General features: G+C 32.9%; 1 protein-coding gene across 2 annotated transcripts; it reads right to left on the bottom strand.

The window, feature by feature from the left end:
- Nucleotides 1-953: 953 nt before the first annotated feature.
- LOC144853588 (uncharacterized) lies at nt 954-14,239 on the bottom strand. Of its 2 annotated transcripts, none has more exons than XM_078711307.1 (11): nt 14,091-14,239; nt 13,382-13,628; nt 11,715-11,891; nt 10,402-11,341; nt 6,929-7,046; nt 6,455-6,544; nt 5,160-5,986; nt 4,710-4,841; nt 4,013-4,228; nt 1,952-2,031; nt 954-1,635 (listed from the first exon to the last, which is right to left on the bottom strand). In XM_078711307.1, the coding sequence occupies exons 1-11, from the start codon at nt 14,195-14,197 to the stop codon at nt 1,528-1,530; spliced, it is 3,042 nt and encodes a 1,013-aa protein (XP_078567433.1). In that variant the 5' UTR covers nt 14,198-14,239; the 3' UTR covers nt 954-1,527. The 2 variants fall into 2 exon arrangements, with proteins under 2 accessions (XP_078567433.1, XP_078567434.1); XM_078711308.1 differs by having other exon boundaries at nt 1,952-2,040; nt 4,022-4,228.
- Nucleotides 14,240-14,923: the final 684 nt, after the last annotated feature.

Genomic DNA, 14,923 nt, shown 5'->3' with positions numbered 1-14,923 from the left:
GCCTTTCACACCTGTTCCGGCACGGTTCCGGTCCGGCGAATCGAACATCAATGTTTCGTTTTCACGCGGCTATGCGCCAATCGATATGCGCGTAGCCGCGTGAAAACGAAACATTGACGTTCGATTGGATTTTCCGGCGCCGGACCGGAACCGTGCCGGAACAGGTGTGAAAGACCCTTCACACCTGTTCCGGCACGGTTCCGGTCCGGCGCCGGAAAATCCAATCGAACGTCAATGTTTCGTTTTCACGCGGCTACGCGCATATCGATTGGCGCATAGCCGCGTGGAGCGTCGTAAAAACGAAACATTGATGTTCGATTCGCCGGACCGGAACCGTGCCGGAACAGGTGTGAAAGACCCTTTATTAAAGATGTTGGTTGAAACCATTTCGTTATAGGGGTTTATTTCACCAGCAGTGATTTCTTATGGGCAAATATTATTTTATTTTCCTCTATAAAAGTAGACATAATTATGCAGGCTGATAGTAGGCATTTTACTTAAATTTCATATTATCATCACCATTTTCATTACACAATCCACTACAGACTAGATGAGGGATTAGTTAAGTATTAAAAGATCATGAATAAACAATAGACAACTCCTTGTAATCCGGATAGCTCCATGCTTAGAGTCAGGAAATGATATACATGATCCGGGACAGACTTGGACAGGGAGACCTGGAAGTTTTGAAGTGAAGGCCATGAAGAAATATCACACTAATAGATAAACAAACCTGAATGGAGACATCAAAGTGCATATTAATGCGTTTTTAGTTTGTTTGTGGGTGGGGGTTATTTATTTATTCATTTCAGTGAAACATAAAAGGGAGCACTGTGGAGAGACAAGAGCTGTCAAAGACAACTATCGCCAAAGGGTGTGTCTCTCCAACTCAAAGTAAAAACTAAATTATCTGACATAACTCAACATGAGAATAAAAGAAAATAACCATAAAATACAATATTATTATTTATTACTAAAAGTACCATATAATATTATATTTTACATTCATTTAAAATTGAAAACCTTTTGTATCATTCCATATATTTTCCGTCATCATTTTGTACATTTTCCTACTGGCAAGATTGATTTCTTTGACTCAAGGAAGCGAGTATGTAGGGCAAAACATATGACCAATATATTTAGCCCTCTGACGCAAAGCTACTTTTAAAACAGTGAGGTATGAACACCACGCTTATAATCTGGAGGTCATGGGTGCGAGCCCTACCCGAGTGCGAGTCATTTCAATATTTCTCAAGTGTTCTCAATGTCAGAGGGCAAAACATCTGACCAATTAATTTATGAACACCAGGCTTATAATTTGGAGGTCATCATGGGTGCGAGTCCTACCCGAGAATTAGTTTCAATTTTTCTGAAGTGTTCTAAATGTCAGAGTTGGGCAAAACAAATTGACTTACTGTAGTTTTCCAATGTAAACCTACTTCCAATACTAATTCTGAATAGGCCTAAAGAGTATATTACAGTTTAGTGCATCCACCATTATTTAGTACGTACATTATATGTTAAATTTTAAAAGTTTACAAGCTCTCCATAGTAAGCCGTCAATGTTTTAACTTTGTTGTTCAACACATTTTGTTCAATTTCCATCCTACCATTTTCCCCTGCAAGAGACGCAAGCTATAAAAAAAAATATGAATATAAAAATGTTACCAAAAATAATTTTCTGATTTATTCAAAGAATAAATGAGTATTGCAATTGTTGATTTGTTAATTTAAAAAAAAAAATATTTTACTCTTGTTATTTTAAATGTAAAATTAGAAAAAAATATCAAGTCCTGAAAAGAATATGATAGACGAAGCCAGTTTGTGGACTGGATTATGTGAAAAATAATAAAATGGATTTTTTTTAAATATGGTCTATTTAATACTGTAGGGACAGAAAGCAGAAATATGTACTGCAACATTCTGTTTAAAAGATGTTATTTTACTGTACCTGTTGAACATCAGTGTTTCTTGGAACAAAAAAAGCGATATTGCTGCTAATTTTACGTGCAGCCTCAAACATCTTAAATGTACATAAAAGTTAAGAAAAATAAGAAAAATAGGTAAGCATAATATTGTGCATTGTTTCTCTGCAGAAATGTACATTTTTCGACCAATAGCAAGGCTTTCATACACTTTGGTTATGTAATAAAACCCTGCTAAATTGATAGTACAAACAAGATTCTCAATGCTACTAGATTACACCAGTATCATGGGAAATTTCATAATACAGCATCACATATTTTGTACATGTATTGCTTAGCATTATAAACCAATTTAACCTTAACCATGATACAGGCACATATGATACATTCTATATTATATAGATTCTATATTATTGAATCTCTATGATTCTAAGCAAATGTGGAGATACAGCACTGAGAATTAGTACATAATAGGTATTAACTTTGCCTATAATTTACATTAATTAACTTTTGGGTTCACAATGTGATAGTTTCCTATTTATACAGTTATACAAGTAAAAATGTGTTTATTGGTATGTAAAAACGAAATAAAAACTTAATGAGTGATTTATTATTATACACAGGGGTCTTGTTTAGTGTTTAATGATTTTCACATTTTGATTTATTGTATCATTGACATGTATTTATCATCTCAAATATTATTTTAAATATAGAAAGTTAGTTCAATTCTTTCTTTTGGAAAAAAGGAAATGAAAACTGCATTTGTTTGAATTTGAATATACAGTACATAAAATGTCTTTATTTTGTCCATAATAATTATTCTGTAAGAATAGACAGAATTATAGCCCTGTTCGCACTAAGCCATGGTTTTAACCATTGTTCGCACTTGATTTATTCACACAATTCATTTTACAATAGATTTAACGGTGGCATTGGCCTTTTGATGTCATGGTTAGTTTTACTGTCATAAGTTTTATTGTGGTTCTTGTAAAGTTATTGTAAGTTAACTATGAGCCAGTGTTCATATTGGATTTCCTTTCCATATAGTCATCGATGAAGGCTTTAAATTTTTAGTTTAACTACATAATCTTGTGTTAATTGTTATCTCCGAAACATTGTTTAAAAATACCGGGTTGTCTGGCGGGGTTTAGTTTACCCTTTATGTTCATTTTCCTCTTTTATTCGTTTTGTTAATTTTTAATATTAATGTATGGCCTTGCACGGCCTTGATGAAAAACACCCTTGGGTGATTCAAATGTTTCTGTGTGAAATTATATTATTATTATAGTCTTTTTAGGTATTTCTAACTTTCTTTAAAGCTTGGCTCACACTTGGAGGTAATAGAGACTTTATGAAACACGACGAATATCCTGTGTTCGATAGAGTGTAAAATCATATACAATCAACATAGCCGTTTTATTAGTTACACACTCTTGCGTGAAGACGACGACCGGCAGTCTCTTCCTTCCCTTTTAACACAGCCAGTTCAACCCCATTTCATTAAACAATTCAATTAGAAGTTCAAACATTATTTAGAGTTTTGAAAATTCCACGTTTAGTGTAATTTAAACTGTATATTTAAGGTTATATGTACATTATTTCTAGTCGTTCTCCGTAAACAGGAAAATGGCAACTTTATCGTCTTCAAAAAGTTAAGACGACAGAATTTCACGCTAAGCTCCGCCCACTTTGTTAAAGCTTATGCATAAATTATTCATGAGCACTGTCCTGTGGCTTCCCGTCGTGTTTTGTAAAGTCCCTATTGCAAAGATGTGCACTGCAATTTGACCCAAAATGTTTCCTGTGATTGGTCAACTCACTTTCATTGCACCTACATAGTTGCATTGCATCCAAGTGAAAACAAACTTTATACCTCAAGCTCTGTCTACACTATCAAACTTTATGTGACAAAAAAATGTGATGTGCCCATATATGGACATGATGATGTCATATTAAAACCATATTTGAGCACATCACACATTTTTGTCAAACTAGTTTGATAGTGTTGACATAGCTTAATACGTTCCTGTAAAAGATAATTGAAACAAAATGTATTATAAATATTATTATTATAACAAAAGGATATGAATCAATAGCCATCATTGTTTGAACATCAAACACTTTTGCTTGTAAATACTCGGGTCCGCCCCATGGTGGACTCAGATAAACCACATCAGCTTTTAAAGATGGGGCAACATCGAAAAAGTCTCCGACGATGAATTCAATGCGATCAGCAACACCATATACTTGAGCGTTGTGGCGGGCACAGGCTATTTTGACAGGATCCATGTCAATTGCAATAACTAGAAAAAATATGTTTTATTAATCCTTTTCAGTGTTATAAAAGGAAGAGTTTTATGAGACTAGAACATGAATGAAGACACTAAATCAATGGTATCAGCACTTTAAAAAAAAAAATTTTTAAGGCAAAAAGAGTAATATTAATTAATAATTCATTTTTAGTTATTTGATTTTTTAAATTTCTAGTTTAGTACTTTTCTATTGTTTTAAACATTGTTCATGCACAGATTTTTATTTTTATATGATCAATAAAAGATGAATTGAATTGAAAAATGAGAAGTCAATTCTGTATTTTACTCAAACATTTTTTTTTAAATTTGTGCTGTTGCATACATAGATATTAGCGAGCTGTTTTTCAGGACGGTAGACAAATGAGACCATCTTGATAAATATCTGTAAAGTAAACAGCCAATTTCAAATTTTAAAGATCATCTGCCGCCCAACAATATCTGTCAATTTTAAATTTTAGAATCAATATAGTACCTCTTTCACATGTGAAGGCAAACTGAATTGCATCACCACCTACTCCACAGAAGGCATCAACGATGAGATCCGACTGGCATCGGGAGGCATGATGTTGAGCTATCTTTTCTGGTGTTACTGAGAACCAACTCTCTGATAAACAAAAATTTGATGAGATAATAAAAATGAGGCTGTTCACCTACTGATAATTATTCAGTAGGTTAAGTAATCAAACAAATATACTGTAGTTGAATATAATAAACCGGAGGTTATTTTACTGGGTTTCAAAGAAGTGTTTCATAGAAACTTGCTTGAAATATATAAGTGGAGGGTGAAGATATATACAAGATGGCCACAGGTGACAGCATTGAAAATGTACAAAAAACCTGGAGAGATGGTATAGCAACATGAATTAGCTCCATGAAGAAGAAAATAAATGATGATAGTTTAGCACAATTTCACACTACTTACCTTTGTCCATTTTGATGCCTTTATCAAATTTGGAGAAGAGTCTAAAGCGCTGAGCCCAGTACTTCAACAAATTCGGATTACCATTAATCTCTGGATAGTTCTTTAATCGAGGATCATTAAATACCACAACTGGCTCGTCTGATTTTCTTTCAGGTAATAATTCTACTTCATCTTCTTCAAGGTCTTCCTTTCCTTCAATCTTCTCTTCATTTCCTTCCATCTTCTCCTCATTTCCTTTCATCTTCTCCTCATTTCCTTCCATCTTCTCCTCATTTCCCTCCATCTTCTTTTCATTTCCTTCCATCTTCTTCTTGTTGTCTTTTATCTTCTCCTTACTTCCTTTCATCTTCTCTTCATTTCCTTCCATCTTCTCTTCATTTCCCTCCATCTTCTTTTCATTTCCTTTCATCTTCTCCTCGTTTCTTTCCATCTTCACATTTCTTAAAACTTGTTTATCTGTATTAAATGTTTCTTTAACATCATTACTATTAGAAATAGATTCATCACCATTTTTTGAATTATTCATTTTCTGAACGTCTTGTTCATTTTGCGTACTTAATGTTTCACTTGATCCCAAAGAAGGTGAACCTAACACATCTTCTGGCTGGTTCATTACTGATTTATCTTCTTTCTCTTCATAGTCTTCACTTTCCCTCACATTATCAAAGAAAGATTTCACTCTACCTAAAGCATTACTTTCAACACCGATTCTGATTTCAGATGTATTATTCTTTCCAGTTTTCTTTTTCTTGGATTTTACCTTCTTTTTAACTTTCTTGTTTATGTAACACACCTTAAATGAGTTGAACTCAAGCTGGTTTTGAAACCTAAAAATAAAGATATTAAGAAAAAAAAACGTTTGTTTTACGTATTTTTAAACGTCCTCAGCTTATGCAATTTTACTGGATAGATGGCGCATTATAAACGCCTTTATTACTATTAACTATTATTGTTGTTTTTGCACAAGCACCACTTGTTTGGAACCAGCTTCTACTCCATATCTGTCAATGTAAATCTCTTAAGCAATTCAAGTCACTTCTAAAATCTCACCTTTTTCGAATAATTCTTGTTGTTCTTTTAGCGATGTGAGACATCAGTAAATAGCGCTTTATAAAAGTTTATTATTATTATTATTATTTATTATTATTATTATAAGTAGTTTTACTTTGTAACTATGGAACGAACAGCTAAACTATGAAATGGTACAATGGATGCAGAAATGCCAAAAGGGCAAATCAATTGAACCATGGAGAAATAAACTTATTTCTCCATGATTGAACTGAATAATTATTTACCTATTAGGTTTTGAATCAAATTTCATTCCAAGAGATTTAACAAGTTTACCACCATCTTCACTACAGTCTTCTTCAATGTCCATTTCATGCCTAAACAGAAGATGGAAAAAATAAATAAATTATGCATATCATTCTATGAAAGGTAAGCATGGCTAAATCTGTCTATTTAGTGGCGGATCCATGATTTTGAAATAGTGGGGCTAAGTCTTATCTTTTGCATTACAATTTGCATAATTGAGGGGGGACAAAGAGGGGGCCAAGTCCGCCCCTGCTATTTAACCAACTATTAATCGATATCAGTTCTTCTTCAACAGTAAACTCATATATCTTCTTTTTTTTAAATCTACTTTAGTGGTTTGTTAACAGTCAAAATTGTATTTAACCTGTTATTGGTGCTTTTCACTTGTTGGTTCGAAATAAAGAATAATTTTAGATTTTGAAAATAATAAATGTAAGGTCAAATTAATTGTTTACCTCTTTTTTATTTTTACTGGCCTTCCCTCTGGATTATCCTCATCACCATCATCATCATTGCTCTCAGACTTTTGAGAACTTTTAAAGTCATTGCTAGACTTGGAACTGTCGATAGACCCTAAAACAAGAAAAAGCAGATATATTGTCCCCCTGAAAAAATATTTTTTTATTTCAAATTTGTTTTTGAATGTGTCATTTTATTGTCACATAATAGTTATTCACATTTAATAACCAAACAATTATTTACCTGAAAAAAATGTAATTTAAACAAAAAATACTTAAATTGTCTGTCAGACAATGAATTTGGGGTTACAATTAAACGTTTCTTTTCTGTTTTCATGAATAAATATTATTTTTTTGTTACAGAAGTGAATAACTTTTGTATTTGAAGTAAAATACAACAAGAATTCATACTTTGATAAGTCATAAATGTCTAAATAATATTACTTTAATATACTAAACAGACTCAATTTCTGTCATTTTCGTTTATTTTATTGCTAAGGGTCACTTCATCAAGCTTTAAGTGTCAACAAATTGTATCCTATTACAACCAAAAACTTTACTATTACTGTATATGGACTGTTTTGATAATATAAATTCAATGATTATCTGACAGCGAATTACAGTTAATATATCGGTCAAGATTGACAGTCAAATGGGACTCATTGTAAATAGAGAAATAATGTTTTGATTATTTGACAGTGAATTATTATAATACTGGCCTACAGTAGCTTTGGGGTTTGTAATTTTAGCATGACCCGTCCTAGTTTACAAAGTACCAAACACATCTGCCTCTGGAACTATAACTGCTGCTTGCTTTTAGGGGACAATATATCTTTAAGGTAATTTCCGTGCAGGAACTGGTGTTTCGAGACAAATACACAAATCTAGTGATACTGCTGGTACTAGATATTAGGACGTCTACTGTAGATCTTATATTTCTCTTTTTTTTCATTTTCCTAACATTTTAAGTAAAATGCTAAAAGTATAATTAACCAGCAGTTGGCCGTCGTTGCGTGACTCCATAAATTCAGTCTGGTATTGTCATTTTCAAATTGCTTACACAGTCTGATATTTTTTCAGTGGGATAATACATATTTAATAAATAAGTTCTAAACTTATCCAGTATAATGTAGGTTTATTAAGTTATTGATTATGTCTTTTCTTTAAGGTAATAAAATACTATAACGTTCACTTGTGTGTGTTATTAAATAAAAGTACAGGTTTTGTTGTGCTTGTGCATATAACGTATTTAATTAGTCAGGCCAATGTGTATGAAATTAATTTTAATACTAGCGTTATTGTTATTTTAAACCTAGAAATGAATTAAAAATAAATTAAAACTTATTGTTAGTTTCCTATTATCTTATACATGCACGCACATATTATATTCTTTATAAAAACTGTCATGGCTAAGAAAAGTTAAAGATGCATCCGAGTCGAGTGAACGCCATAACAATTAATGCTTGCATATAAAGTACCTAATATGTCAGTCTTACTTATTAACTAATTTGAATTATATAGTGTTATTAATAAACAAATCGCAACAAGATAGCGTTAGTTATATTGCGACCGTGTGATACAAAGCATATTCGTTGTTGACGACGTAATTGAACACTTCTACACTTAAAAGTAGGTTTGTATTGTGCTTATCATATGCATATAACTGTAAAGTACCTAACATGTCAGTCTTAAATATTAATTAATTTGAATAATATAGCGTTATTAATAAACAAATCGCAACAAGATAGCGTTAGTTATAATATTGCGACCGTGTGATATACAGCATATTCGTTTTTGACGATGTAATTGAACATTGTTTATTAACATACTGTGAAAAAATGGCCTGTTTGAAATTCGTCTGCTTTTTTCTTTCTGTACTTCTACACTTAATTCAAGGTAAGTCATTAATATATATTTTAGTATTTACCAATGCTGTAAATGTAAAGGGTATCTCTGACTAACTGCTTCTACATTTAGGAAGAAACTTGATGTTTTTTTGTTCTCTTTTGTGGCGTAAACACCACTTTTATTCACATTCATATTATCTTTCATGTCATCACATAAAATCACAATTATTTATCACATTTTTGTTAATTCTTAAAATGTCATCACAATTTGATAAACTTCATCAATAACATTTTTAAATCTTTGTATTCCGTATTACCTCGTTTTTTCATTAATTCCCTTATATTTTGCTATAGTAGGACCTACACTTTTTAAGAATTTTAAAAAGTTAATACAAAGACGTTTGGGAAAAAACATTGATGTTTATGTTCTTCAAAGTACTGTACAGTAGGTTACTGTGTATTGTACGAATTTAATATGAATTACTTCGTTAACTGTTATTATTTTAAACAAGGTTTTCCGGAATTGAGTATTATAACATTATTAAACATTTTTAATAATCACAATTTATTTACAACATTGAACTTAAAATTTCCTTGTTGTTCTTGTTATTCGTTCACACACTGGTGACGGTAAATTATACAAATATATCGGTAACTACTAGATATGATATTTTTTCCTGAAGCAGTTAATACATCTACCACATGTACGCATATCGAGTAAAAATATTGGCACGTCACGAGCCGCGCAAGGTGCGTCGTGAAGACGAAATATTGAGAGGTGATTTCCAGGTGTGAAAGACACTTAAGGCGTAACTACAGTAATTTACCTCCGCCAAGGAGTTATGCAGTCGATCGCGTTTGTCTGTTTGTTAACAGTATTACTCAAAAAGTAATTACAAGATTTTACCAAAATGAAAATACAGGTAGATATGTGGTCAAGGACCATTCCATTAAATTTTGGGAGCACGGTCCCAATTCTGGACCATTTTTTAGTATACTTTTCAGACCTGCTAGTGTTAAAAGATAGGACAGAATGTGTCAAAAGCCGGCGAGCAGTCTTAAAGTAATAATTAAACTGAAATTGTATTTTCTCGAGAACTACTTGTCCAAAAACTTCATTTTTGTACAAGAGGCAAGAGTTATAATTTTTGATTTGTAATTTTAAAACATAATTTGTTTTTTTTATACGAGTAGTTTTAAAAAACTTATTTCTTGCAAAATTCACCCGTTTGTTTTTGGCTTTGCTGTTCTATTGTTAGTCAACTGATAATAGTTGAAAGGCGGGTTACATAACCTTTACACCAAATACACATGCTTGTAGTGAGATTAGCCTAAATAAGACACACACGAATATATTCCTGCCCCGGAGAAATCTTATGTAGGAGAATTTTACAGTAGGCGCAGGTATGCACTCTCGGAATGGCTTTCTTGTTAGTTTAGAGGTTGAACTATTATTGCATTATATTTCAGATGTACTACTAATAATATACATGAAACTCGGACCTCGAACTATAAATTTAAGGAACTTTTAAATAGTTTTGAGAACACTATTTTGCTTTTTTTAAATACAGTAATGTACGCTATCCTCATTAGCAATATATAATAGCAACATGTAAATCTAACCTGTATTTTGTCCGGCTTCTTTTTGCTGTTTTTTGCGTTTCTTTGATTTACCATCTGTCGGTTCCTCTTCTAAATCAATCTGCTCATTTGATTGGTCAATATCGCTAGTGTCATCAATAGTCAAATGTTCTGATTGGTCAATTACATTATTGAGGCTCAAGCAAAAATCCTCATCAGCATTATTTTCATTTAAAGTTGATTCATCAACATGTTTTAAATGATTCTCTATTGCTGATTGGCTAAATGATTCAATGTTGTCAACATCAACTACTTCTGATTGGTTGATAAAGTTGATGTCATTGTCCTTAACATTTGGTTGGTTATTCCACATCATGTACTGCTCATAACATGACCAATAAACTTCTTGAAAATGATTATTCCAGAGTTCCTCCCAGTTAATTTCTTTATCACAAGATCTTTGGGTTGTACCATGACTAGATAAACAACTATCTTCTGAAAATATTAAATCTTCACCTTCAGAACATTGCATTACAGCATCTTCACAGTTTGTATCTATTATTACATTTCCTTTGCTATCTATTGTATCTTGTGTGTCAGGCTTTACATATTGCACATCCAGAGACATTTCTTTATCTTCTTTTACACCTACATCCTCCATGGAAGGTTCTAAGGCAGACATTTCATTATCACGCTGTGATGTGATTACATCACTACCATAGTTTTCCTTCGACGTATTCTCTGCGGTCGGACTTCCTATAACTCCATCTTGTTGAGTGTATTCTGGGTATTTTTTAATCCAGCTATTCCACATTAAATTTTGTCCGTAACAGGCCCAATATGTTTCCCATGAGGGCGCTGCATTAACACCATTATTAGTACAAGATATATCTTTGGTGTCGTACATTGCTTGTTCTGTCCATGTCTGCTCAGTGTTATTCTTCTTTGTTCTCAACTTGCTTCCTTGGTTATGACCATCATTCTAGAAATGAAAGAAAGGTATTAAACAGTACATATTATAATGAAAGATTTGTAAAACGCACAAATCCACTAAAGTGCGTGCTTAAGGCGCTGTGGACTAGATGTTACATTTTCAATAACATGCTTCTTCCTTAAGGGTCTCGTCATGTCCACTTACGGCGCTCTCACTTCTGTCCACAACAGTGGCTGTATACTAATAACTAGTACACCGGGGTAACCCCCCCTACTCGTCTTCAAAACACCTCACAATATAAGGGTGCAGGATTGTGGTAGATATTCATCATAGATTTAAATCGCATTCACAGAGAAAACGTCACATTAACGTCGCGGGGTCATAAGTATGCGACAGCCTACAAAACTATCTCTAAACTTACTGGAAAGGTTTCATCAAAGGATTCATCTTTATGTTTAAACTTATTTCTCTTCTTTTTCTTGCGATGTTTCTTTCCATGTCTGACAACATCAATCTCTTCAGACATCATTGTTGATCTTGAAAAGGAGACTGGTAGACCCATTGCAAGCATAATGCCTTGCTCATCACACTGGTCAAACTATAGAAAAAGTAACAGCATCAATTAATGAATAAATGGAAAGGGAGCACAGGATGTGATGGTGGTAAAGGACAATTGTTGCAATACATACAGACACATTATTCCATAGATTTAAAAAGTTATCGCCAAAAAACTGCAATTTGTAACAGGGAGAGATAAAAGTGACATTATCGACACATTTTTTTATTTCAAATGGGGCTTACTGCAATGGGGTGAATTTACATTTTGTAAGAATATACCTTCTTTCTACTAATAACAAACACCTAATAGCTCCACAAAAATCATTCTTTAAAAATTCCATCAGGTCCATTTTAAAGAGAATAGCCTAGATATAGCTAGATAACTATTTAATTAAATATTATTAAAACATTTCTTAAAATTTCCTCCACAGAAAATATGAAAATGTCTTCATCCACATATCATATGTATCATATAGAAACTTTATAAAGAACCCATGTTGATTATATCTGATATTGTATTAAAGGTTGTCCAGCTGTAAATGGAAATGAAAGGTTGTGGTTTAGGTTACAATGTGTCGGTTAGTCATCTATCAGTCTTCCTGCTGTTAAACTGATACAAGAAAAAAGATTGAAAAGTAGCCAGAACATTCAATTCTCATAAAACACAATAGTTAAAGATGTATTGTCCCCCGAAAACATGAAAATTGAAGATTAATAAAATCAGACTTTAAATAGGCAATTTTGCAGTTTTAATTAAGTTATTCACTTCTGTTTAAAAAAAAAATGTTTAGGGGGACAATATATATAGCAAATAATACTAATTCATTTTAACATTGACAAGGACATAAATTTATCTTATGAATAAAAATAACACCACACAATATTTTTAGAATCAATTTTTAATTTTGAGATTTATTTTTAAAAACTTTATTAATTTGATTGGCATCAAAAGTTTATAGTGCTCATTTCTCAAGATCTGCAAAGTCTGTTTATTTCTATTCCAAAGTAGGAATATACTGTAAACAAAAAAGTAAGAATTTTATTTTAAACATTTTAAAGTATGGCCAACCTCTTATTGTTGCCTTTAGAATTATCTTAATATACAGTGTACAGTGTGTATGTAATTAATTTTTTTCTATCGGTGTGTGGTTGACAATGTGTATGTTTTCTAACAGCACATTTGACCATAGGCACAGATAGGCTACTGTCAACCGTGCAGATAGGTTACTATCAACTGTGCAGATAGGTTACTATCAACCGTGCCGATACGCTACTGTAAACCGTGACGATAGTCAATGTTGTACGAGAGCAAAATACAGTTCAGGAAAATATTTAATCTTAAATTTTGTTGGCAATATTGCTAATTAAACTGAATTTTAGGTCTAGAAACCTAGTTTTGTATTGTTTTTTTCTTTTCAGTAGCCGTAGAAGTAAAGTAGTTCTGTATAGCATTTTGCTATGCGATCTGGAAAAATTATTCCTTGCAGTTGGCTCTGAAATAGCAGACTTGTAAGATCAACAAATACAAACCTTATCCAGTTTATTTATTGCAGCTTCTGTATGAAAAGTTGACGAATCTAAACACACACTGTCGTCATTATTAGCACAATGTAATTTATCATCAAGTATTTTGATGCTATCGTTTGATGTGAGTTTCACCATGTCTGTAGTTGTAGACATACAACTGCTTTCATCACTGTTAACATTACCTTCCTCGCCACTGCTATTCACATGATCTGGTCGGCCGTAAATACCCCAAAGATACTCATCAATGTCTCTAAAAAATAAAATAAAAGGTGTTAAGTTGATGATGAGTTAAGCGTGACGTTATGCAAACACAATGTTTATTTATGAATTCTAATTAATTTATTAATAATTAGTTAAATGACTTTATGCGTACTATAGCTGACAGTTTCGATTTCAATGAACAAATTTGTCTAGTAGGGAGGGTAGGGTAGAACCTAGGCCTTAAATAACTTAAACTTTGTGTGAAGAACAAGGTTAACTATCTCTGTCTGGTCAGCGTAACAACACACCGTTATTATACAATACTGACTTAACTGACTGACTATGGTATGGTTCCGAACTTCTTACAAACATGTTGGACCCGATCGTCTCACGCTTTCCACCCGGTGGTCTTTGTCCGATCGTCAGACAAGCAAAGTCTAGCTAGGCCTAGCCTAGCGCTAGCCTACCTAGCCTTACACGCGTAAATTTAATAATAATTACAATAACATACCTGACAAAAGCTCTAGAACATCCAACTGACACACTCGATTTAATTTTATCTAGGCCTAGCTTATCAAAACACATCTTTATAACCATTGTTTTCTGTTGAGAAAACATGTTTTTAAACAAATCGTTCTTGACTCGGTCTTGCCAACATAAAGTGTGTGATCTTTCTGATCGCATGCATGAGCGGACACACACGTGCGTCGTACGTTTTGTGCTGTTTGGAACTAAATAGCGTATGGAACGCCAGGAGAGCTGAAAATTAGAAGACGGGGAACATACCACCAGAGGCTAACAGGTTCACCTGATTACACCAAGGCCTGATATTTCTATTATATAAGTGCAATTTATGAGGACCAAGCAGCTCTAAATATTCTTAGCTCATCCCCAACCACGAGTGTTGCCAAAGTGCGAGCCAGCGAGGCATGCAATTCATGCATTTAACTCGTGCCATGATGATGACGGTAATTTAACTGAACATAAATCTAAAACAAACAGTACGAGCCACACACAAAAGCCTAATTTTAATATTTGTACAATTCATAAAACAATTACAATCCTAGAGATATAACAAATAATATAATTATAATCTATATGCAATAACGAATCAGTCGACTGATTTAACCGGTCATCTTGTTTAGCTACATTAAAAAGAATGCCAAATGGTTGAAATGAACCCAAAACCGATTTGAGGCTAATTTATTGTTGATGTGACAGAGAAGGCCTTTTTGATAGTGTAGACATAGCTTTAGCCTGGCGCCTATATACATTAAATCGATGATGACCTGAAATCGATAACCATACAAATTAGTGACAGCAATATTTAAAAACTTATCTATT

The sequence above is a fragment of the Antedon bifida genome, chromosome 10 (assembly GCF_963402885.1).
Source record: "Antedon bifida chromosome 10, ecAntBifi1.1, whole genome shotgun sequence".
In the NCBI taxonomy this organism is placed as follows: Eukaryota; Metazoa; Echinodermata; class Crinoidea; order Comatulida; family Antedonidae; genus Antedon; species Antedon bifida.
This window is presented reverse-complemented; position numbering and strand designations above follow the sequence as displayed.

Coding starts and splice junctions, on each gene's coding strand:
- LOC144853588 (XM_078711307.1), bottom strand. CDS start 14,197: ATGTTTTCTCAACAGAAAACAATGGTTATAAAGATGTGTTTTGATAAG. Junction 11,892..13,381: donor CAATAAATAAACTGGATAAG/GTTTGTATTTGT, acceptor CTTTTTCTATAG/TTTGACCAGTGTGATGAGCA. Junction 4,229..4,709: donor TGCCTTCACATGTGAAAGAG/GTACTATATTGA, acceptor TATTTTTTCTAG/TTATTGCAATTGACATGGAT.